Consider the following 26131-nt stretch of genomic DNA (forward strand, 5'->3'; position numbering starts at 1 on the left):
ATTATTAATCCAGCCAACGTATGGCATCTTCATATAAACAATGAATTGTATACATTTGTTTCAATTTTGTTTACACTACAGTCACAATGTTATATCTATAATATTAATCGCCTTGTCTAAAATAGCAACCAAAACACTGTCAAATACACAACAGGTAATCCACAAGGCTGGGGGTCTACACTGTAGATACCTACACTGGGCTGGGCAAACTAGCCAAAAGAAACTAATTTTTGTGTACTGAAAAGTACAATTTGCAGTTTTCGGTATACTTTCACATCTTCTATTTTACCAAGCTACCCAAGTCACACATAAGAGAATTGAATGCACTCATTCTGTCCTGTCCTTGGTTATCACTTTTATTCTGACTGAGTGAAGCAAGGGTGGCATGGCCATGTGAAACTAGTCCTAAAATACCCCTTGCAGACTACTGTACAGGGATAATATTTACAACTTATAAATTTAACTGTATTGGTGTTTTTTTTCCTCCCAGCCCAAGCTTCCACTATGGATATGAACTGCATTCTGCAATTTAACAAAATGTATTATTCACACACAAATGCTGAAGATTTTCCACACTTAGACAATTTATCAAAACCACAGTCCTGTGTTTATTTGTATTAAAAGATTAAAGTACATATTAATTTACAAGTTTCTATACTCTCCATTTTCACGTCTCCATTGGTGGACACTCATTTCCATTGCTATTAAGCAAATTGCTGTCTTGAGGACCTATAAAAAAAATGGATGTTAATAATAATTGTGAAATATTATGTATAACAATTTGATCAACATTTTTAAATATAATTTGATGGTACCTGCAGTCACCTCCACCACCTCTTCAGCGCTCACATAAGGAGAGACTATTCCCATTGCCTTCCGGATACCAAGAACACTGACCACGTCCCCGGGATTCACCTGCTGAGCTAATTCCTTCAAGTTTTCATTCACTTTTTCCGCTGTAAAAACAAAGAGTGAGGACATTCACATTGACATTACAATTTGTTATCTTTTTTGTTTATGTCTTAATCAAAGGAAAATTGTTAATACATGGGGCAGATGGATTAAGACTGGTCTGTAATACTGCAGTCTGAATGAATTGCTATGCCAAAGCTGTAATTTTTTAACCCCTTACCGACATGTGACGTAATAGTACGTCACATGTCGGGTCCCGGTGCCCTCTTCATAGCCGGTAAGTCTTTGCTGCATATTGCAGCAAAGGCTTACCGGTAACACCCGCATTGGTGCTAGCACCGATCGCGGGTGCTTTCACGGCGATCGCCGCCGGTGGCTCCAAAAAGATGGCGCCGCCATCTTGCCGCGGATCGCCGCTCCCCGATGACGTCACGGGAAGCGGTGATCCGTTGCCATGACAGCTTTGGGTCTCACGAAGGCCCGAAGCTGTCTCGTTTTAACCCATTCATTACAATGTGCTATCAGCACATTGTAAGGAATGAGGAGTAAAATCCCCATATACTGCAGTATGGCAGTATATGGTAGGATCGATCAGACAACCTAGGGTTAAAGTACCCTAGAGAGTCTGAAAAATAGTAAAAGTAAAAAAAAGTTTAAAAAAAAAAATTAATAAAAAACCTAAAAATTCTAATCACCCCCCCTTTCCCTAGAACTGATATTAATATTAATAAACAGTAAAAATCATAAACACATTAGGTATCGCCGCGTCCGAAAAGGTCCGATCTATCAAAATATGATAACGATTTTTCACTGCGTTTAACCCCGTAACGGAAAATAGCGTCCAAAGTCAAAAATGACAATTTTTTTTGCCATTTTGGAAAATATAAAAAAAATTAATAAAAAGTGATCAAAAGGTCGCAGAGTCCTAAAAATGATAGCAATGAAAACGCCATCAAAAGTCTCAAAAAATGACACCACCCACAGCTCTATACACCAAAGTATGAAAAAGTTATTGCAGCTAGAAGATGGCAAAATAAAAAAAAATAAAAATTTTGTACAGGTTTTAATTTTTTTTAAATGTATGAAAACATAAAAACCTACACAAATTTGGTATCCCCTTAATCATACCGACCCAAAGAATAAAGTAGACATGTCGTGGCACACAGTGAAAGCTGTAAAATCCAAGCCCACAAGAAAACGGCGCAAATGTGTTTTTTCACCATTTTCACTGCATTTGGAATTTTATTCCCGCTTCCCAGTACGCGCCATGGAATATTGAATACCGTCACTATGATGTGCTATTTGTTACGCAGAAAATAAGCCATAACAGAGCTCTTTATGTGGAAAAATAAAAAAAAAAAAGTTATAGATTTTTGAAGGTGGGGAGTGAAAAATGGAAGTGAAAAAACTAAAAAAGGCCAAGTCGTTAAGGGGTTAAAATAAGTGTTGGAGTGCAGAAAATCACAACTGTAGGTGCAAATAGGGCAATGCGCAAAAGAAATTGGAACTTTTGGCATCAGGGCAGTAATGTTGCTACTGCTGTATGGGGTCAGTAAAGTGCAGCCTTTAAAGATGCAGGGAGAATGTATGCAGAGCTACAAATCCACACTCTATATGGTGCAGGTCATTACACAAAGGTAGAAGGGCTTACTGAAGAGCCAGTGCTCTGTGTAGTGCTGGAGGTTAGACAACACCTTATTATTATGTAACAACTGTGCAAGTTGGCACAGTAAGGGCTGGGAGTCACTAAAGCTAAACCTCCAACTCAGACTCTGCAGTCCTGCTTTCCTGGTCCCTCTAGTAGAGCCAAGATACATTCCGAATTTCCTTCCCAGTGCCTTATTCCTCTGACCTGTAGCATAGGAGCTTCACTCCTTTGGATGAATTTTTGCTGCACTTTATGTACATGCAAACTAAAAATTCCAACGTGTTTCGGAGGCAATTACTGTCTCCTTTGTCTTACGTGGATACAATAAAGAACCCTACACCCTCGGATCGCTAACACCATACCCTGGTGAGCAGCCGGTCTTAGCCACAAACACAGGTACTAACACTTGCTTAAGTTATATATACACATAGTACTTTTACCTGACCTAATGATCACATAGATATAGGTACTTGTTTGAAATATAGGCAAGATACAGCCTTAGCGACTGCATGTTTTCTATGGGTATCCCGTTTTTGTCCGTTGGTGCAGGTATCATAATTGTATTTTACATAGAACACATAAGCTCCTTACAAAAGGAATAAACTAAAATGATACGGGAAAAACTAAACTTCCTCAAAATGAGAATGTGTGTTTATATGCATGTGTGAACTCGGCCTATGACAGGTTTCATTACACATTCTATTATTATCAAAATAGCACCTGCATCTCTTTCCCACTATAAGTTGTTGTGTAACTGAAAGTCCACTAAAGTCTATGGAAAATAGAAGGTGAACTAAAGACATGGCAATTCATTCATGTGTGAACTTGGCCTTAGATCTATAAATAATTCCATTCTAGGTCATCGAGTGCCTTACATACAAACTGTGAAGGTGCTCTGTGCAGACTAGGTCCTTAGCACCACAGAAAATAATTTAATGGCTACTTGTTAAGGGAGCCTGTCATCAGAAATTTGCCTAATAAACCATTAGCAGTATGTTGCCAAGCAGCTGAGAAGCTTCTAGATGAGGTCTCTTTCATGACCTAGTGTGGTGGCTTCATCCAAAAAATCCACTTTGAAGTGGGATGTAAACTAGTTTTAAGAAAGTCAAGGAGGCTAACAGTACAACACTGAAGTCAAGCTTTCCTTGTCTTAAAATACCCCCTTCCCTGTAATTGATGGTCCTGTGTTCAAGGGACATAATTGATTAGATCTCCTGAAGTCCGGTGCATAATGTCAATCACATGAGAGGGGGTGTTCAGGGGCATGAAGAGCTTGACTTCAGTGTCTAAGGAAATCTACCATTTGATTTCATGCATTATGAGCCAAACATACCTGAGAATGCTGTAGCTACACTGATGCAGAAGCATATCTTGCTTAATCACTGAGCCGAGTGGTGTTGCTGAAAAAACGATTATAAACTTCAGGATAATAAGGCTCTGTCACTCATTTGCTTGGCTCCAGTGCTTATCCTCTCACATTAAGTATGCACTGCTCGGAGAATGATGTAATCACTGTGTTGTGCTTGACAGGCAGAAGTAATTAATCGCTACACCCTCCCACAGCTGCTGTGTATGAGTGATACAGCTCAGGTTGATCAGTCCTGTCTGGTCAGTTCAGAAAACTTCATGTAATTTGTTTATTAACAGCAGGCCGAATGCACCCAGCTTTCCCAAGATCCTGAATAACAAGATATACTCCCGAAATAAAAAAAGTAGATTTCCTTTAAACTCATCACCCCCCTGACTTTATACATTTGACTTCCAAGTTGTTTTTATGGATGATGCTGGGTCATAAAAGAAACATGATCTAGAAGTTGTTCAACTGCTTGACAACATAATGGTAGTGGTTTATAATTTCTGATGACAGGTTCAACATTTAAAGTAGGAAACCTCCTTTCTACTTTGCAGCCAAAGGCTAAATATGTACCTTACAAAACTTCCTGCTGTGCCTGCCATCTGCACACCGTGTGCCCCCATGGCTGCAAATACTAAATGCATGGTGCCACAACAGGAAGAGATTATGCCCCAATCGTTGATAGGACCATGCCCATGAAGATGATTACAATCGGCTCCTCCCGCCTACATATCAGAGGCATCTTTGGCACAATCTTTTTTTGAACATATCTTGGGCATTTCTAAAAATCTTTGAAACTTACCAATCTGAAGTTCCTTGGTGGAGGGCGCCAGTAAGCAGACCATGTTAGGAGGAGGCTTTGTACTCAAACGATCATTCTGCACCTCTTGCAGCTCCCGTATCAAAACAGTAGTTTCATCTAGTTTCTTCTGGAACCGCTCAGTTTCTGAAAATATTCAATATAAAAAAAAGTTCAATTGAATGTGACATTCATGTGGTTAGACAAAACACTGAAGCAAGTGTATGACTGTTATAAATAAAAAGGTAAATTTGACTAAGGAATCCCCTCTGCACTCTACTGTAATGTAGGATGTCACTTCTTACAGCTGAATAGCATTGTATTGAGGATGGTTATGAAATGGTGAGGAAACAGGCTATTATGAAAGTATTTTATACTAGAGGAACCATATGGTACTCTGGGGGGCAATATTCACATGAGTAGAGCACAGATTCACTGAGGGTTGTAGGGACAGTGATTCTACAAACACCTCTAATTTATCATCGGTCAACTTTTGTTTTCATACGGAATCAACATATTCTGTGTTCTATAAGGATCAGAGTTATCCAGGGGGACAGGACTGGTCTCTGTATTGTACATTCCAGTTGTGATTCTGTTTAGTGGTAAAAAATAACAATGTACTTGGCTAGAATGTGCAGAGCCGAGAAGTTTATAATGATCTTTATGATGGCTTCACCATAGTCATGTCCAGAGTCTCAACCTCTGAAGCAAGGCATCCAGGCCCTTCTTGAATGTAAAGTAAAAAACATGATGTTATGGGACATTAATTCAAGGATTATATTCTGATGGCAAATGACTAAAGAAGAAAGTGGCATCAGCTTTATGGATTTTTTTTTTTAGCATCAATTGTCTGGGTTACTAGACTGGACGTGATGGAAATCTACCATGATAAAACACTTACTGATCCTAAAACAAAAATAAAAACAAAGATATAATATATACTAGAACTTTACCTTCATTGTCAAATGCTTCATCAAAGACTCCAAGACCAAACACAGACTTCAAACTTGCAAACTGGTCAGAACTGTCGGGCTTTGTTAACTGTTCGGTTGTACCCTTAAAAATAAAAAACAGGTCTATGAATGAGGCATCATAATTACTATGGTAAGGATCATCAGAATAAGACTTCTGCCCAGTGAAACATTCACTACAACCAGAAGCCATGGTTGTTTAAAATGGCACTGAATAATTTGGCCGGACCGCGTGTTCAGACTTAGGCCTCCTGCACATTTTTCTTTTTGTCCATGTGCTACCTGTTAATTCAGTGGAAAGAAAATGGACAATTGTATTTCAATGGGCCAACAGACAGCTGTCATCAGCAAATGAGCAGAGCCCACCCGCCAATGACACATGGTTCTGTTTGGGATCCAAGAATGTCCATGTTCGTGAGCAGGTAACGTTAGAAACAATACATAATATATAAAAGTAGCCACAGAAATATACTTACTATATTCTTTTCCCGTTCTTTTCTGGAATACTCCCCATCACTAAACGCATCAAGAATACAGTCCGCCATTCCATAAGGCTGGCATTTTGAACTCTCCAAGAATTCTTGTATGCTAATAAAAGTAAAGAAGACTGAATCATTAACATTTTCTTATATATTCACTTCAGTGACTTTTCATACTGGCTTCCTAGATGGAGAGACTTTCTAAATAGTCTTCATTAGAACTGACTGTAGAGTCTGTGGAGCTCCTGTAGACACAGGCTGCCGCTGCTTCTAACGACTCGTTTTGGACTCCCTATACGTTTTTTTTCTCCTATTCTTTCACAGTACTGGAAAATGGAATGTGGCCTTCCTTCCCAGTGCCTTCTACCACTAATCTGTAGCAGAGAAGCTTCACTCCTGAGCATGTACATAATGTGCAGCACACATTCATCTCAACTAAAAGAGGGATCAGGGGTGCACAAGCTGCCTGTCAAGCCAATGAGTACTTCCATGGAGAATCATTGGTGCAGGAGGCCGGGTAGCAGTTTTGCTCCAGGGTTCTCTCCACTGTGTCCTGACTCCCGATACTGTTCGAGGTCAGGACCCAGGAGCGGCAAGTACTTGTAAGCTGTACTGTACTGCTCCCAGCGCCCACAGCCAACATGGGGCAGAGCAGAGCGGCACATGGAGGAGAGATGAAGCTGCAATATGATTATCTGATGGCTGCATTGCTTATACGGTGCTGGATTGAGCCAGTGGAGCTTGCAGAGCGTGCATACTCCACAATACTAGCACCAATAGCTGCTCTACATTCTCCGCACCAGCACACTGCTCCGTGGGAGCGGAGTATCATGGGACTAAGTGCTTCGCATCGGGACTTCGTTGCCATCTTTATTCATTGGTCCTGGCCAGCAGGAATATAAAGGTAAACCAAAGGGGGCATTCATCACACCCAGGACTTTTTTTTTTTGGTTCAGGGACAGTATAACCCATTTAATAAAATAAATTTAAAAAATTCATACATCATCATGTCATTAAAACACAAAACTATTTTTTCGTTGACAGAAAATGTCAAAAAACAAAAACTTTTATAGTTACAACAACCATCCATGGTGCAAATATTACAATGAGAACTGTATACTGTACCTGAAGGTGCCCTGTAGACTAGGTTCCTCTCCAAAAGTTGTGTAAATGAGGTCAGAGTCGTCCTTACCGATGTTTGCAAATGTTGAGTCGTACGCAGGAGCGTAGGAGGTGAATGGTCCGTAGTTCAAGTATAAAACTAAAGATGAATGACACAATGTTCTTACATGATCTATTCACCATGAAGTAGAAATATTATTTAATATTTAGAAGGTGATATGCAGTGAATGTTGATATTCCGCTTCCATGGGACTGTAATATTCATGCAAAACCCCAAAGCAACAAAACTTATGATGGTCCAACTTAGAACCTTACAGGTAGCAGGGTAAGTAACAGGCTGATCCAGTTACTGTAGTTTCTCACTTTTTGTAAATGAGACAGGGCGGCAATATTTTGCAGATGACATGGACAACAGCGGCACTTTGTTTTAGATGGAGGGAGGCCATGGATAATAAATATAAGATTGCCTGGAACTATGAGAAAGTGGCCCTGGTTTATCTTTGCGCTATTTTGATGGAAGATTTCCTTTAAATATTTCTAGTATGGTTCAATGAATGTTTTTTTTTCCCTTTCAGGCATTTCTGGAAATTTTTTCGAGTTATTGGTCAGAGAAATTTTTACAGATTTGAAAATGTACAAATAAAACTGAAATGACAGCATAAAGAATTATACTAAACCCCAACAAAAATAGACCCTAAATGTAAATCGCTGGACATGTTCACAGACACATCACTGTGAAAACATTTTTACATAGAACCTAAACTCACGTCAAAAGTAACAAAGTACAATAATAACAAAGTGAGGAGATCTATACTGCAATACACAACATCAACAAGAATTTACACTCCCAGAAATGCTATACCAAAAAAACGAGCAATATTTGGATGCAATCAACAAAATGTGCGTTATATGTTTTTAAAGACAATGTGAAAGCTTCAAGCCCGTCATTTTTTTTTCAGAAATCACAGCCTACCATGTATACAAAAAATGTTTTAATGCATACACCCAACCACCTTCATGCAACTTTGCAACAAACAGTGATAAAATGCAAATATAACACGAAAATTCTTAATTTCAACCAAAATATGTAAAAAATCCAGACTACATATATAAAGAAAATGTGCTTTCCTAAAAACAGCAAGATGTGGGGCATGTATGAACATGTGCATATTCACAAAATTCACAGGGTGCTTTAACCAACCTTTGTACAAAATTGCACCAAGATATTTTATTGTACACTCCCTTACTCAACAGGTAACCAAAAGAGACTACATATCCATAAAGCAAACTAATGAGATAACAAACATCACTTTTAGATGTGTGTAATATGTGTGCCATTTTATTAGCAGCATAATAAAATGAACCTTCCGCGGTCCATAGGAATTTGAACAACAAGGCCATAACATAGGTGTAAATAATGGAGAGTGGTGTGAATTTCATGTTATTTATATTACATGCAGGTTCTTCCAAATTAACCCAGCACCCACCCTACCAGCCAAGAAGCTGAAGGGCAGCACTTCAGATTCGAGCATCTAGAATCTCACCATTTCATTTGAAAGAGGAAAATCTCAGTTTTCATATAAATTAAAAATTGGGTTTCTACGTGTCAGAGAACCGGAGATCTTGCAGTAGGGAGTGATTTTTAACCCCACAAGGACACAGGGTTTTTTCGCTCATTTCTCGCTCTCTACCTTCAAAAATCCATAACTATTTCAATTTCCCATTTACAGAGCTGTGTGAGGGCTTATTTTGTGCATAACAAATTTTACTTCTCCGTCACATTTATTGTTCCATGCCGTGTACTGGGAAGCTGGAAAAAAATTCCAATGTGGAAAAAAAAACATGTTTTTGTGGGCTCAGTTTTTACAACTTTCACCATGCGCTCCAAATAACAACTCTGCTTTATTCTTTGGTTTGTTACGATCGCAGTGATACCAAATTTATATAGGTTTTATGTTTAACCCCTTCCCGCTGCGTCCCTTTTTCGATTTTGCGTTTTCATTTTTCACTCCCCACATTCAAAAATCTGTAACTTTTTTATTTTTCTATGTGCAGAGCTGTGTGATGGCTTATTTTCTGCATAACAAATCACACTTCAAAATGGTGGCATTTATTATTCCATGCCATTTACTGGGAAGCAGGAAAGAAATTCCAAATGCAGTGAAATTGGAAAAAAACGAATTTGTGCCGTATTCTTGTGGACTTGGATTTTACGGATTTCACTGTACGCCCCAAATGACATGTCTACTTTGTTATCCTCGTAATCGTACCGACCCAAAGAATAAAGTAGACATGTCATTTGGGGCGTACAGTGAAATCCGTAAAATCCAAGTCCACAAAAATACGGCACAAATTCGTTTTTTTACAATTTCACTGCATTTGGAATTTCTTTCCTGCTTCCCAGTAAATGGCATGGAATAATAAATGCCACCATTTTGAAGTGTGATTTGTTATGCAGAAAATAAGCCATCACACAGCTCTGCACATAGAAAAATAAAAAAGTTACAGATTTTTGAATGTGGGGAGTGAAAAATGAAAGTGCAAAATCGAAAAAGGGACACAGCGGGAAGGGGTTAATCATAAAACCTATATAAATTTGGTATCACCGCGATCGTAACGAACCAAAGAATAAATTTATAAAGGTTTTATAAGGTTTTCATACATTTAAAAAAATTAAAACCTCCTGTACTAAATTTTTTGGGGGGATTTTGCTAACTTTTTTTATACGTTGGTGTGTGGAGCTGTGGGTGGTGCAGTTTTTTTCAGATTTTGATGACGTTTACAATGTTATCATTTTTAGGACTGTACGATCATTTGATCACTTTTTATAGAATTTTTTTTTTTTAAATGCCAGAAAAAGTGCCATTTTCGACTTTGGACGCGATTTTCCGTTATGGGGTTAAACGCAGTGAAAAATAGTTATCATATTTTGATAGATCGGGCATTTTCTGACACGGCGATACCTAATGTGTTTATGATTTTTATTGTTTATATTTATATCAGTTCTAGGGAAAAGGGGGCGATTTGAATTTTTAGTTTTTTTACTTTTTTTTTTATTTTACTATTTTTCAGACTCCCTAGGGTACTTTAACCCTAGATTGTCTGTACAATCCTATCATATACTGCCATACTGCAGTATATGGGGATTTTACTCCTCATACATTACAATGTGCTGATAGCACATTGTATTGAATGGGTTAACCCGAAGTAGCTTCGGGTCTTTGCGAGATCCGAGGCTACCATAGCGACGGATCGCCGATCCCCGATGACGTCACGGGGAGCGACAATCCTCATGCGCCGCCATCTTTTTGAAGCCGCCAGTGACGATCAGCAGGAAAACACCCGCGATCAGTGCCGGCACCTCTCCATGCACCGGGACCCGGCATGTGACGTACTATTACGTCACATGTCGGTAATGGGTTAAATACATTTTCAAAAATTAAACAAATATGTACAAAAAGACAAAAAAAAAATTTCACCATCTTCTGATGCTAATAACTTTTTCATACTTTGGTGTATGGAGCTGTGTTAAGCGTCATTTTTTGCAAAATGAGCTGACATTTTTATTGCTATCATTTTAAGGTCTGTATGACATTTTGGTTTTTTTATTCCATTTTTTAATGTTATGTAAAATGGTATTTTGGACATTTGGGCGCCATTTTCTGTTATGTGGTTCACCGCTGGGAATAACAGGTTTTATATTTTGATAGATCGGGCATTTTGAGATATTTGGCGATACCTATCGAGTCCAATTTTACTTTTTATTACATTTTTACTTTTCATCACAGTTATACCCTCTGAATACAGGATGTATCATCCTTGGCCATACAGAGGTCACCCTGTGAGGATGTAGGAGATACCTCCGTGGCAGGAAAAGAGTTAAAAAAAAGGATCTCCTTACTTCATTGCTAGCCCCAATCTATTGGGAAGAGTTTGACTATGACTTCGCTTTCCAGAAAGGCCATTGTAGGGTGAACACCAAAGCATCAATACTAAATCCTGACAAACCCTTTTAATGATGTTTAACGAGACCATAAACAATAACATTTTAATAAATACAATTAAAGGGGTTGGCTACTTTTTCATAAGGTGCCCATTCCTGCTAACTACTTTTGCACGGTGCAAACTCTCTTTTTATTTTAAAATGTTTTTGCATGTCTAAGCTTTGCCGAATAGGAGGAGCTGCAGTAGGAGATCATGACTCATCCTGCTCCCTGCCCACTTTTCCATTAGACAGTTCATCCATACTGACAGGGGTGAGATTTATTGAAAAGTGGTCAACCCCTTTAAGAGAGTGTTTCTCTATAATTCTGATATTCAAGACAGACATTACTACCTGTAATGAATATAAATTGATTGCCATTTCCTAGACACATAGGTCACATTTACTACAGAAAAGGAAATAGGAAACCAACCACTTTTTGGGTTATTTTTCAAATGTGACAAAAAGAAGATTGTGTATACATTTGGCAGATATCTCAAAGTAGCTTTTAAAAACTGGTATGAAGTGATAAAATTAAAGCTTTTTTCAAGAGACCTAAGTGGCTACTTCAAGTAATAAATGAACAAGCGACAGCACAACAAGGCGTTTCCATCTAATGAGTAGTTAGTATCTCCAACTACAGGTAAAATAACATGAATGAAGAATGCTATACTGTGCTTGCAGTCATAGACCATGTTACCTGGTGTGACTTTGTTGCGTTTGTCTTCCTTGAAACCTTGCAGCGAGTTAACTCCTGACTGTAGTCGACCAGCTGTGGAGCCAAGGATGGCAGTGCCATGACCCGATTCTACAAACAATGAAAATATAGAATGAACATCTCATATCTATCCATCAGGGTTATTTGCAGTGCGGGGCTCTGTTCACATCTAGGCTGGTTACTTCTGTTGATCTGCTCCAAAGACCCCAACGACAGTATTTTTTTCGATTATATTCCAGACAAAACACCACAGCATGCATCAATTTATAGAACACAGATCTTAAAAGGAAGTGAAGCTTAACTGTTGTGCCTATACTTACAACATATGCAACCTGTACATCTCTTTTTGGAAAAGTGAATGTATGAGGGTTGGGCTTAATTGAGTATAGCCTCCACTTATAGGTTACGAATAAATTATTTGTATTGTAAATTGTAAATCCCTCAAACCAACATTAGCTCTTAGAAGTCATGGATGCAAGTATTATTGTTTGTATAATGAAAAGTTTTAAAATATGTCTAGTATACGTTCTTGAACAATTAATTAAGGGTTTCCAGATCTCTGCTTACCATCATTCTATAGGGAGCTTCTACTTTTATTTCCGGTGGTCATGTGATGTCACACAGGTGCACGTGCTAGGCTTCTGTACACGGCAAACACCAAGGTCTCCTTCAGACCGAAGGCCTCATTTACACGCCAGTCTGTGAGGATGTATATGCGGTCACATATACGTCCCCATGGATGGAACTGGCTGCCCGGTGGCGGTACAGTGTCACACACGTGAGGCAGCGTTCCGCGCCATACACCGGGAAAAGATAGAGCATGCTCTCTTTCCCAGTGTCTGCGGCCATGCATGGCTGTTTTCTTTGGAGGGTTCAGCTCCTTTTCCTCTCCAGCGCCCGGCGGGCATACGGCCGAGTGAATGTAACCCAAGGCGGCAATAGTAACCCCTTCCCTCTGTTCATTTACTTAGCTGCTTGCATCAATCTTTACCTTCCCTGTATGGAGTACATCAGGACGAGAATTCTTATCCTTAGTCCTTAACATGTTAATATAATCCAGTTATATAGTTCTACAAACCAACCTGGGCAGCTGGTTACTGACCATCAGACTTTTTTTCATCTACTTGATTTAAAACTTTTACAGGTCGAGGCATCTACTCCAATTTTATAGTAAACTGCATCAGGGATTGACGACGATCAAGTCTCTAGGGTCATCACGCTTGCATTTGAGTTAGTGACCACAATCACACAGGCCCTGTCGAGTTGGGCTGCTTTGCTAAAGATTTGGTTTACTTTGCGTACTTTGAGTTCTAGGTATTCAGTTACACCGTACAACAGAGGAAACTGAAGACGATCATTATCTTTGTATCACCAGATAATCATTTTTGGAACCAATTCCTGCACTGGCAATGAAGTACACTTACCTAAAGCAGTTTCTCCAGCACTGAGCAAGGCAAGTGTTGTAGTCCCATCTGACTTCCGTCTCTCAAACTCTAGCTGTGAAAAAAAATTAGAATAATAAGCAATATAAAAAGTTTCTTACTACTACATTTTACAAATAAATCCCTTGGTCATACACTAACCTTTTTTTGGGTTTAAGGTTCGAGCTTACACCCCAACTATGGTAATTTTTAGCAATATATTTCCCTGTAGAAGTAAGGTCCATTGATGAAAGGATGTCAATGGAGCACAGGTCAGGGGTCAGCATTTATCAGAAGACTATGAATGGGATATTAAGGCTACAGAACTAAGGAGTAAAGATGCTCTTAACCCCTAAACGCTGATGCCCTTTTTCCTTTTACGTTTCCATTTTTCACTCCCCACCTTCAAAAATCTATAACTTTTTTTATTTTTCCATGTAAAGATCTGTACGATGGCTTGTTTTCCGCGTAACAAATTCCACTTCTTAGTGATAATATTTAAGATTCCATGCCATGGTCTGGGAAGTGGGAAATGCAGTGAAATAGCAGAAAATATGCATTTGCGACGTTTTGTGGGCTTGGATTTTTACGGCTTTCTCTGTGCGACCCAAATTACTTGACTACTTTATTCTTTGGGTCGGTACGATCACGAGGATACCAAATTTGTACAGGTTTTATAATGTTTTCATACATTTACAAGAATTAAAACTTCCTGTACAAAAAAATAAAATAAAATGTATTTATTTGGCCATCTTCTGGCGCTAATAACTTTTCAACTTTTTGTATGGAGCTGTGGGTGGTGTCATTTTTTTGTGACTTTTGATGACTTTTTCAATGCTTCTAATTTTTTTTATAATCACTTTTTATAGAATTTTAAATATTTTTTAAAATGGCAAAGAAAGTGCCATTTTGGGCACTATTTTCCGTTATGGGGGCTGTGAACAACCGTTTAGATAGATATAGATTTGATAGATAGATAGATAGATAGATAGATAGATAGATAGATAGATAGATAGATAGATAGGGGGGGGGGGGGATTTTAATATAATTTTTTTTTCTTAACTTTTTTTTACAATTTTTCAGACCCCCTAGGTTGTCCTAGGTTGAGCCTACCATTTACTTCCATACTAAAGAATGGCAATATATGGGGATTTTCCTCCTAATTCATTACAATTGCGCATTGTAAAGAACAGGTTAAAACCAGACAGAAGACCTGAAGCTGTCATGGCGATCGATCAGCTCCCCCCAATGACGTCACAGTGAGTGGCGATCTTCAGCAAGATGGTGGCGCCCATGTGCAGCCATCTTTTTTAAGCAGTCGGCAGATTTGCTTGCGGAAATGGACGTGTTAACACCTGCAATATGCAGCAAAGACCTACCGGCTATGGAGAGGGCTCAGCCCAGGAGCCCTCTACCTTCACTCGCAGCAGACGTGTGACTACCACTACATTATGTCTCGTTAAGGGGGTTAAAGGAAATCAACTAAATGGATTTAGTCGTTTTAACCCAAGCATATTAATTTTCACAAAAAATAAACAATTAACAGCTAAATGAGGAAGGGATCCTTTTTCAGGAAGCAGATGCCAGCATGCAAGATTGGGTTAAAACCACTAAATACAAGTAGCAGATTTCCTTTAACCCCTTCCGACGCTCGGCGCCCTCTCCATGCACCGGGACCCGGCGCGCGGGCCGAGCCCTCTCCATAGCCGGTAAGTCTTTGCTGCATATTGCAGCAAAGGCTTACCAGTAACACCCGCGATCGGTGCTAGCACCGATCGCGGGTGTTTTCACCTCGATCACCGCCGGCTTCAAAGAGATGGCGCCGCCATCTTGTCGTGGATCGCCGCTCCCCGATGACGTCAAGGGGAGCGGCGATCCGTCGCCATGGTAGCCTCGGGTGTTCCGAATACCCGAGGCTACTTCGTTTTAACCCATGCATTACAATGTGCTAATTGCACATTGTAATGCATGGGGAATAAAAACCACATATACTGCCATACTGTAGTATGGCAGTATATGATAGGATCGATCAGACTACCTAGGGTTAGAGTACCCTAGGGAGTCTGAAAAATAGTAAAAGTAAAAATAAAAAAAAGTTAAAAAAAAAAAAAATTATAATAAAAAACCCCTAAAAATTCAAATCACCCCCCTTTCCCTAGAACTGATATAAAAATAAACAGTAAAAATCATAAACACATTAGGTATCGCCGCGTCCGAAAATGCCTGATCTATTAAAATATAATAAAGTTTTTTCACTGCTTTTAACCCCGTAACGGAAAATAGCGTCCAAAGTCGAAAATGGCATTTTTTTGCCATTTTGAAAAATATTAAAAAAAATTAATAAAAAGTGATCAACAGGTCGCACAGTCCCAAAAATTATAGTAATGAAAACGCCATCAAAATTCGCAAAAAATGACACTATCCACAGCTCCGTACACCAAAGTATGAAAAAGTTATTGGCCCCAGAAGATGGCAAAATAAAAAAATAAAAATATTTTGTACAGGAGGTTTTAATTTTTTTAAATGTATGAAAACATTATAAAACCTATACAAATTTGGTATCCACGTGATCGTACCGACCCAAAGAATAAAGTAGACATGTCATTTGGGACGCAGAGTGAAAGCTGTAAAATCCAAGCCCACAAGAAAACATCACAAATGTGGTTTTTCACCATTTTCACTGCATTTGGAATTTTTTTCCCGCTTCCCAGTACACGCCATGGAATATTAAATACCGTCACTATGAAGTGCAATTTGTTACGCAGAAAATAAGCCATAACAGAGCTCTTTATGTGGAAAAATAAAAGTTTTTGAAGTTGGTGAGTGAAAAATGGAAGTGAAAAAACTAAAAAAGGCCAAGTCGTTAAGGGGTTAAAAAGGAAATCTACCACCAGGATCAAAGATTGTAAACCAAGCACATTGACATACTAGTGTGTGCCCCACCCCCTCTGACAGAATCTACACTTTTTTCCTGTGTTTTTTTTTTCCTTTTAAAAAAAAAAAAAAGCTTCAAGAATTGTGCAAATAAGCATGAGGGGGATCTGGGCTCCATAGGCGTTAATGAAGCCTGGATCCCCTCAGGCTCATATGCATAATTAAAAAAAAAAAAAAAAAAAAAAAACAGGCATAAAGAAGCTTGAAGAATCCTGCCAGAGGGCACCCACACTAGTATATCAGTGTGCTTGGTTATTCATCCTGGTGGTAGACGTCCTTTAAGACACAGTCTTTACACAGTCTATGATGGACCTTACCTGACTAGAAATCATTCTCTTTGATAATTTGCCTAAAGAATCTTTTATAATTTGGTCGATCAGTTCCTGGTCCTTCTCAGAGTTTCCGTCATTTTGTTTGTCCTCCTGCTGTTCTTTATCTTTTCTGCAAAGGGAGGAAAATGAAACTAGTTAATGGAAAAATGAAAAACGTATCAGATTTTCACTTTGTCTAACTGATCATAGCTGTGACCTGCATCTTCTGTAGTCACTGGGGGTACTTTATCACAGTTTTTGTTGTGGTTATGTTTGGTGTTGTTTTGGCACAGTTGTGGTACAAATGTTGTTTTGAGACTTTCCATTGCGCCAAATAAACATAGGACAATGCAAAGTCACATTGACATAGACCCTGCTTGCCACTCATTACACTTGCGTAGCCAGGTTTTCACCATTTAAGAGCAAGTTTTGGCACTCTTATGTTGTTTTGTGACTTATGCTATGTGGGTTTGCAACAGTCGCATAAGACACTACCAGCAGATTTATGGGGGACAAAAAGCCTCTTCAAGAACTCTGCTGGCAGCAGAGCTCAAAAGACAGACATAGAACGGTCCCAGGAAGCCGCCTAATGATAAATGACCATTTTCTGTACATACAATATTTAGACCAGGTGTAATGCTTCATTTCTATGTAGAATTTGCTTTAAGGCCAGAATGGCACAAAAACTACTGCTCAAATTTTATCTGCTACATTAATATAGGATATTTAATTGCCTTAAGAAAGTTGAAGGGACAGGTCAGGGCATCATAACTGTGGTTTAAATGTTGACTTCGATAACATTGATGAGCATTATATAAACATTATGGAGGTTTTTGTCTATTTTCCCCTACCTTTTGGGGTCTTTGGAAGGAGTTCTCAAAGCCTTCATATCACTGGTGTCCATGGATTCCTCCTTCAGCTCATCTGTCAACTCTGAACTACCCTGGGAGTCTCCCTTATCTTTGTCCTTCCCGCTGCTCTGTAAGTCTGCCATGAACTCTATGCTCTGCTTCAGGCTCTGTATTCTTTCCTGTATCAGCCATGGAAGAAAATGGGACTTTTCGGTCAGAATAAAACTATCACACACCAAGGCTGTTATTGTCCCCAGCAATAACCTTACCTGGCTGAGGATTTTCATTCCTGAGTTAAGCAATTTTTTGGCAGCCTTGTAGTATATGGTTCCAGGTTTGTTGTAAATCATTGCATTGTGGCAAATCTGCTTGAAATTTTCCTTAAAGAAGAATATTTTGTTGGTTATGCATTTTAAACGGTGGAAGTTAAAGTTACAATAGTCATGAAAACAGCTTCAGTACAGTACACTTAGAAGCTTGTCAAGGGCGGATATATTCAGCACTATTCTAGTCGATTGGGCTGTGACATATCTAGGCTCTACTGTGCGCAGTGTCATCAAGAAGTGTAAAGCCAATGGCCCTGTGGATAAAGAACCTTAAAGGGGTATTCCAGGAATCAGCATACTTCATATACAAATGGGTACTCAAAATATAAGCTAATGTGTAATTAGTTGTTATTTAAAATTTTGCTTCCGTTAGCAGAAAAATGATGGTGACATAGACTGTAATGAAGAATTAAAATGCTACTGGCCCTTTAATCAGTCCGTTAATTTCCTCCGCGCGGTCCGTTGCAGGACAGAAGATGGCCGCTGGTCACATGTCCACATCACATGTCCTGCACCTGCCTGGGCAGGTCATGTGATCACCACTATTTTTGGCTGTAGTCGGTTGGTTGCAGTGCATCCAGTATGGCCGGTCTTGTGGTGATAACAGTTACACATCATTACTATGGTAACGGAGCAAGAAAACCTGTTATATCATCACTGGGAGCAGAGCATAAGAGGGAGGAGGAGTTACTGAGAACTAAAGGATCATGGAACTTGTAGTTTCCAGTGGCGCCCATCTTAGTGATAACTCCACCTACTTTAGAGAGGCCATACATTTTGTAAATCATAAAATCAAATTATTTAAGCTCAGTTTTGTGCCTAATGACATTGAGTATTGTTGTATTCATTTATTTATATCATCATGGGTTTTTATGTCAGACGTTCATATTCCCGGAATACTCCTTTAACTTACATCCAAACAGGTTTAAGCTGCCCTGCAGTCTAAGGATGCAACTTTGTCAACCTGTACTATCCGTAGATGTCTGAATGAAAAGGGACCCCACTTCTTACACAGAAACATAAAAAAGCCAGGCTGGAGTTTGCCAAAACTTACCTGAGAAAGCCTAAAATGTTTTGGGAGAATGTGTTCTGGTTAGATGAGACAAAAGTAGAGCTTTCAACATAGAGTTTACAGGAGAAGGGAAGGGGGGGGGGGGGGGGAGAAAAAAAATCAAACATGGTGGAGGTTCCCTGATGATTTGGGGTTGCTTTGCTGCCTCTGGGCTGCTTGACCGTGTGCATGGCATTATGAAGTCTGAAGATTACCAACACATTTTGCAGCACAATGTAGGGCCCTGTGTGAGAAAGCTGGATCTCCCTCAGAGGTCATGGGTCTTCCAGCAGGACAATGACCCAAAAGACACTTCAAAAAGCACTAGAAAATGGTTTCAGAGAAAGCACTGGAGACTTCTAAGGGGCCAGAGTCCAGACCAGAATCCCATAGAACAGCTGTGGAGAGATCTCACAATGGCAGTTTGGAGAAGGCGCCTTCACATCTCAGGGACCTGAGAAGTTTGTAAGAAACTCATTGATGGAAGCGGTTGCTCGCAGTTATTTTGTCTAAAGGTTGTGCTACCAAGTATAAGGCTGAGGGTACTAATACTTTTGTCCGGCGCATTTTTGGAGTTTTGAGTAAAATGACCAATGATTTGACTTTTTTTCCCCCATTCTCTTGTTTTTTTTACTTTGCAAGCTAAATAAATGAAGATATTAATACCAAAGATTTGTGATTGCAATCATTTTCTGGAAGAAAACAAGTATAATCTGACAGTATTACAGGGGTGCCAATACTTTAGACCACCAGTGTACAAACAGCCCCGGGTATGAGCTGATTCAATTCAAGCATCATCACAGGTCAAACGACTTATAATGTATATTTTTATAGCTTTCATTGGAAATCACCTCGCATTAGTTTTGATGCCTTTTAAAGCCAAATTGTCTTGGATAATGGTTTATCATAAGTTGTTAGCAATTTTGAATGATAAGATGACCCTATTTAACCCCTTCACAGGTGCGGGCGGTGTATGAAGAGGGCTCACCGGCTGAGCCCTCATCATACACATGTGGGGTGTGTTGCATATTGCAGCATACCCCCACCGCTAATACCCACAATGAAAGAGTCAACTTATTTCGCAAAAAAAATACACCTAACACAGCTCTGTACACCAAAGTAAGAAAAAGTAATTAGCGTCAGAAAATGGCAAATTTTGTTTTCTTTTCATACACAATCATTTACATTTACCGAACCAAAGAATAAAGCAGAGGTGTTATTTGCCCACAAGAATGTGACGCAAACACATTTTTTTCCCCCAATTTTTTCCTTTTTGGAATTTTTTTCCAGCTTCCCAGTACACGGCATGGAATAATAAATAATGTGAGGGAGAAGTAACATTTGTTATGCACAAGATAAGCCCTCACACAGCTCTGTACACGGAAAAATGAAAAAAAGTTATGGATGTTTGAAGGTGGAAAGCGAGAAAAGGAAAAACTGACAAGATCATCATCTACATAGTGTGCCTACCAATGCTTCTCTGCTTCATACAATTTATGTATCTGTAAAATGCTATGATTAACTTAGAAAATACCTTTAATTCCTCTATAGAGTCATATTCCCCATTCCTAATCTTCTCCTTCATTGTACTGAAGTCCATTGGGTTCTTGATGATCATTGAGTAACCAGGAGCAATAAAGTCTGTAACAGGGAATGCAAAGAAGGAACTTGGGTCCTTTCTGTGGAGTTAAAACTTAACTGTAAATGAGGTAGACAAGACCACATTTATACAGCTAAAAAACTTCAGGATACATTGGTGATATTCAAACAAATAAAACATTGATTTTAAAATGGTCACTCATGGGGACATTAACACTACAAAAAATCCATACCTCTTTCCAATACCCCTACTCCTTTGGTATGACTAACTCCCTGCTATACTTCACCTCCTAGCCACTCCCGACTTCCTGACTGAGCTATTCCTGTGGGTCTACACATTGCGTTAAGTGGGATGTAGGGGAGACATGGCATTGTCTAAAACTTTGCAGAGTTGGTAAAAGGTCAGTAACCTATAGTTCTGTAGATTGTGTAGACTTTTAAATCCATTTTTAATGAAATGGAAAGCGATTTTCTGCTGGACACACAGGAGGGAAAGACAGACAGTTATCATGGTGGTCTACAGCCACTCTGCAAGCTACCAGGGTCAGACAAACAAACAGGTCCTCCAAAATAAGCAGCACTCCAGTGTAGGTAGATGTAAGGTGAAAAGGTGATGTCTTTATTTCATAGTGATAAGTGGCAATGTTTCGGCTCAGCATGAGCCTTTCTCAGCTTTTTTTGTATGGAATAAAGACACCACCTTTTCATCTACCTGTAGTGGAGTACTGCTATTTTCCTTGTACACCGAGTACACTTTGGGATATTCATGGAAAGCTTTTGTTTTTGAGTGGGGGTATTTAAAGTTTAACCAAAGCAATAAGGAAATATTACATCTACAACAGGGCAGTTTGGCACGCACATCAGGCATATACACAGGGCAATCACCCACCTTTGTAGTTGCCTCACAAGCTGATTCAATGCTTCTTGCAGTGGTGTTTGTTCTTCTGTATGTAAAATAATAAAACAAGTCTTTATTAGTAAGAGAAATATACTGTACATATAGAGCAGGAACAGGTAATCTTTTTCCACACCAATCTTTATTCTTTATGAGCAATCCTAAAATGACAGGAATGTCCAGATAGAAAGAAAAAGTGAGTAAGATAATGCTGGCTGAAAAAAAAAAAAATAAAAAAAATAAAAAAATAATATATATATATTATATATATTATACATAATATAATAAAATAAAGAGTTCTTATTCTTGGGTCCTTTTAATGTATTTTGTTCATTGTAATCATTAAATGGATTTATCATGACAAAGCAGCTCTTCAAATGGAAAGAGGATCCGGCACTCACAATTTAGGTGAAGAAATCCTTTTCTTTATTGGTTAAAATCTGACATAGCGACAAAGCAGCTCCTGCCTAAGCTCTACCTATAAAATGTTTTTCTTTACCTTCTGGTTTTGCCAAAGAAGATTCTGGAACAGGCACTGCTGGTATATCAGCTCCAAGCGGTGACTGAAGGTTTCGGTCCTGCTCCATTTCACCTTCGTGTGAATTTTTATCCTTTTTCTTTTTATCATCCTAATTTGAAATAGGAAAAAGAAGTTTGACATGTAACAATTTTTTCCAGTAATTTACATAATTGTAAAAAAATCATTTAATTAATAATTTGTTTCAATGTTAGCATTATAGATATTTGACCACAATGTTAAAGGGAACCTGTCATCAGAAATTGGCTTAATAAACCACTTAATAAAGCAGCTCAGAAGCTGCTAGATCAAGTTTTTTTCATGGTCCAGTGTGGTGGCATCATCCAGAAAATCAACTTTGAAGTGAGATGTAAATTGGTTTTATGAAGTCAAGGAGAAGGAGAGTTTAACACTGAAGTCAATATTTCCCTGCTTTAAAACGCCCCTTCACTGTAATTGATGGACCTGCATCCAGGGACATCACTGATCAAATCTGCTGAAGTTTGACCCATGATGTCAACCAAGTGAGAGGGGGCGTTCAGAGGCAGGGAAATATTGACTTCAGTGTTAAAATCTCCGCCACCCTGACTTTATACAACCAATTTACATCTTGCTTCAAAGTTGATTTTCTGAACAAAGCCACCACACTGACCATGAAAGAAACATGATCTAGAAGCTGTTCAGCTCCTTGACAACATACTGGTAGTGGCTCAATAGGTCAATTTCTGATGACAGGTTACCTTTTAAGACATCATGCATTCCTATTTTCTACCACTAGATGGTGAAATAACAGTATCGGGAAGCATTTTATTAATATGAAATTGTATCAAGTGTAAACATTTTGTTTTTTTTGTTTACAGATACTGAAAAAAATTTGATAAAAAATTTTTAATTTTTAGCTGTTGCTCCTTAAATTACAAAATGTATAGTGGCCTTGTGTATCTTGATGTTTTAAAGGGGTTGTCAGGACTTTACAAAAAGTGTATAACAGGCCTGAAAGGGGAGGCTACAAAAACTATAAAAAAAATCTTATTCTTACCTCCTCCGGCGTTTCATTGTCACTGCCTGTTAGTTTACAGAGGCCAGCACTCCTGTCCGACTAATTTAGCTTGCCTGACAGCATCACTTTCAATGTGTACGAGGTGCACGGCAATGGACGGAACGGAGCGCCTGCCTTGGGAAATAAACAGAGGCACAGCAGCGACTGAGGGCACCAAAGGAGTACGGAACTACCGGAGGTGATAATAATCTGATTTTTATTGTTTTTATAGCACCCATGCCTGCTATACATTTGCTTGTAAAACCCGGACAACCACTGCAACAATCTCTGACAGACTTTACTGAAACATTAGGCAGAATTTATGACCACTTTTTATGGTTTCTTGCAATAATGTTTGTCGCAGTTGAGACAAAAAAAAAGTTTCAAAAAGTAGTATAGTACAAGATATTCATGTAAGGTAATGCACCTTTTTCTTCTTCTTCTCTTCGGCAGGAGTAGCTACTTTCTCAGTTTTCTTTTTCTTCTTCTTTTTCTTATCTTTGTGCTTCTCATGGTCGGACTTGTCATCATGGAAGCCTTGAGGAAGTGCTGCAGCACGGGCTGTGGAAAGCTCCTTTACTTCTCCAGTACCAACTTTCAAGACAAGTTTTAATGGTTTTTCCACATACTCTGACAGAAAATAAAATCAAAATAAGAATAATGATTATTTAGAGGAAGAATACTCGAGGCAGTTTTGAGACTAATGTTATAGCTTTAATTTACAACCGACCCAGTATAAGGTATTGCAATTGACTCACACTACAAGTCTTGCGCACTTGGGAGATAACCCTTCTTTACAGAATCCATAGGTCCTTTACACTGTAGTCCCTGAACTATTAATTCAATCATAGCATCTCCAATGAATAACATATCTGAAGTGGAGAGATCAAACTATACTATGGATGGTACAGTAACAGTCTGACATCTAGTCACTATCATGCTTAGTGTGGAATCACAATTGCAGAGTCAAGTCAACGGACTGTGCAGGGTCCTGCTTCCCGGATTCAAACCGCTCCTGGGGACAGGACTCTGAGCACCACATTGATATATAAATATTATGCTCCAGGTGTCATCCTCAGCACCCATCTCTAAGCAAGTACAAAGTTGTTATTAAAGCGGCCACAGAGAGACCTCGACACCGGGCAATAAACTACCAATGTATACATTTTTTTAAAAAATGTATAGAAATACATTGGGATCTGTGCCATCTGTTGAGCAACAAGTTACCGTTAATCCATGTGCTGGACCTGCTGGTTGTTTAGTGACCCGAATCACCCTGACAGCACATGGATTAACGGTAACTTGTTGCTCAACAGATGGCACAGATCCCAATGTATTTCTATGGGATCGTACACAAGGCAAATACAGAACAGGTCTGATTCTTGCCCGTGTATGCGGCCCGGTGACTGGACCTCACACGCCAATGACCGATGGGCGGCAAATACCAGAGCACAAGTGCGTTGTATGTGCCAGGATGAAGCCCATGTTCATGTACAGGGGGGGGAGGGGGGTCAGTCTACAAACACGTCCCCCATACACATTAGAAGCACAGGAGACTTACCCAACACATTACCTGGCTTCAGACATCCACTTACTGGTCCCTAATAAGAAGCACTTCCCCTCCTTTCCTAGGACTAGTATGGGGCACACACTGTTACATCCAGGACGAGTGGAGGGTGGAATGAATGAAGGTACTAGATAGGGGAGGCTCAGCACGATATGTAGTAACACTCTACCCTCTCACCCACGTGTACAGGTCACACACATTAAGACACTCACGGGTCTCCGGGGCACCGCGCGCCTCCGCCTTCCCCTCATAGCCGTGCTTCTCGCCTTTGTGTTTCTTATGCTTCTTGCCCATATCACCGGCCGAACCCTTCAGGATTTTCCTCCGTATGCCGGTGATGACGTCACGTCGCCGTACCGACAACTCTTTTTGTTGTTTTCCTGGAGGTTGTTTCGGTTCGGCGGAGGAAACCATAGAGACGTTCATTGATGCCGGAAAAAGCGCCGGGTCTGCTATTGTTTGGGTAATCGAGTAAAGCTAGAGCTCCCCCTGCCGGCCGCGACGTGAACTAGAGCGGGGAGCGAGGCTCATGGTTCACGTCTTTAGCTCTAAGGAGGGCGAGGTCTAAAATGGAAATGAGAGTCCACTAGCTATAGGGTGGGCCAAAGCCCGAGCTCACACACCACGTCAGCCCACACAATTCACAACATTACCCCAACACCATGCTGCAGTGAGGTTACCATTAGCTGCCTCCCTCATTTGCTACTCAGATACAGAAGCGTCCAGCACAGGAGGAGCAAGAAACACATTCAAGTGGGCACTCAGCCAGGCGTAACCATTGTCAGTCTCTGGCTACTAAAATTCTCTAATCGCCCAATTTCCATAGCAGAAAAAGGAAAGAGCCCGAAAATCAGGGTGGCCCCGCTGCTAGGGCACAGTTGGGAGGTAAAAGTGTCTACTGTCTAGTGCAGTGGTCCCCAAACTACGGCCCGCGGACCCTTTTCATCCGGCCCCCGCCACATCCAGCTCTCAGAGCGCCCCCGTCGGGTCGCGGCAGTCGGGCAGGAGCCTCCGTCCGTCCGGACAGGAAGCTCCTGCCCGTCACTGAATAGTGCTCGATGTGGCCGCTCAAGCACTATTATTGCAGGTGGAGCGATGTGCCCGGAAGACAACCCCGGCGCACATCGCTCCTTGAACCTGGAAGCGCGGCCGCGCACCCCTTCCTGTCCGGCAGCAGCCAGAAGAATGAAGACGCGGGAGCCGCTGCCAGAGGTGAGTATAGGTTTTTTGTTTTTTTACCAGCAGCAAATACATTATGGCGCCCGGAGGCATCATAGAAAATAATTAATGATGGAGGGGGCATCATACAAAATAATTAATGGTGGAGGGGGCATCATACAAAATAATTAATGATGGAGGGGGCATCATACAAAATAATTAATGGTGGAGGGGGTTTCATACAAAATAATTAATGGTGGAGGGGGCATCAGAAAATAATTAATGATGGAGGGGGCATCATACAAAATAATGATGGAGGGGGCATCAGAAAATAATTGATGATGGAGGGGGCATCATAGAAAATAATTGATGATGGAGGGGGCATCATAGAAAATAATTAATGATGGAGGGGGCATCATAGAAAATAATTAATGATGGAGGGGGCATCATACAAAATAATTAATGGTGGAGGGGGCA

General features: G+C 39.8%; 1 protein-coding gene across 1 annotated transcript; it reads right to left on the reverse strand.

Moving 5' to 3' along the window:
- Positions 1-584: 584 nt before the first annotated feature.
- BRD7 (bromodomain containing 7) lies at positions 585-25500 on the reverse strand. The gene is made up of 16 exons (XM_072117691.1): positions 24709-25500; positions 23357-23559; positions 21873-22002; positions 21368-21422; positions 20414-20558; positions 17772-17882; positions 17503-17681; positions 16658-16781; positions 13410-13482; positions 11968-12075; positions 7289-7424; positions 6161-6272; positions 5667-5769; positions 4717-4860; positions 816-956; positions 585-729 (listed from the first exon to the last, which is right to left on the reverse strand). Exons 1-16 carry the CDS (start codon positions 24920-24922, stop codon positions 668-670), a joined length of 2040 nt encoding a protein of 679 aa, XP_071973792.1. The 5' UTR covers positions 24923-25500; the 3' UTR covers positions 585-667.
- Between the last annotated feature and the right edge of the window lie 631 nt (positions 25501-26131).

The sequence above is a fragment of the Engystomops pustulosus genome, chromosome 7 (genome assembly GCF_040894005.1).
Source record: "Engystomops pustulosus chromosome 7, aEngPut4.maternal, whole genome shotgun sequence".
NCBI classification, from domain to species: Eukaryota; Metazoa; Chordata; class Amphibia; order Anura; family Leptodactylidae; genus Engystomops; species Engystomops pustulosus.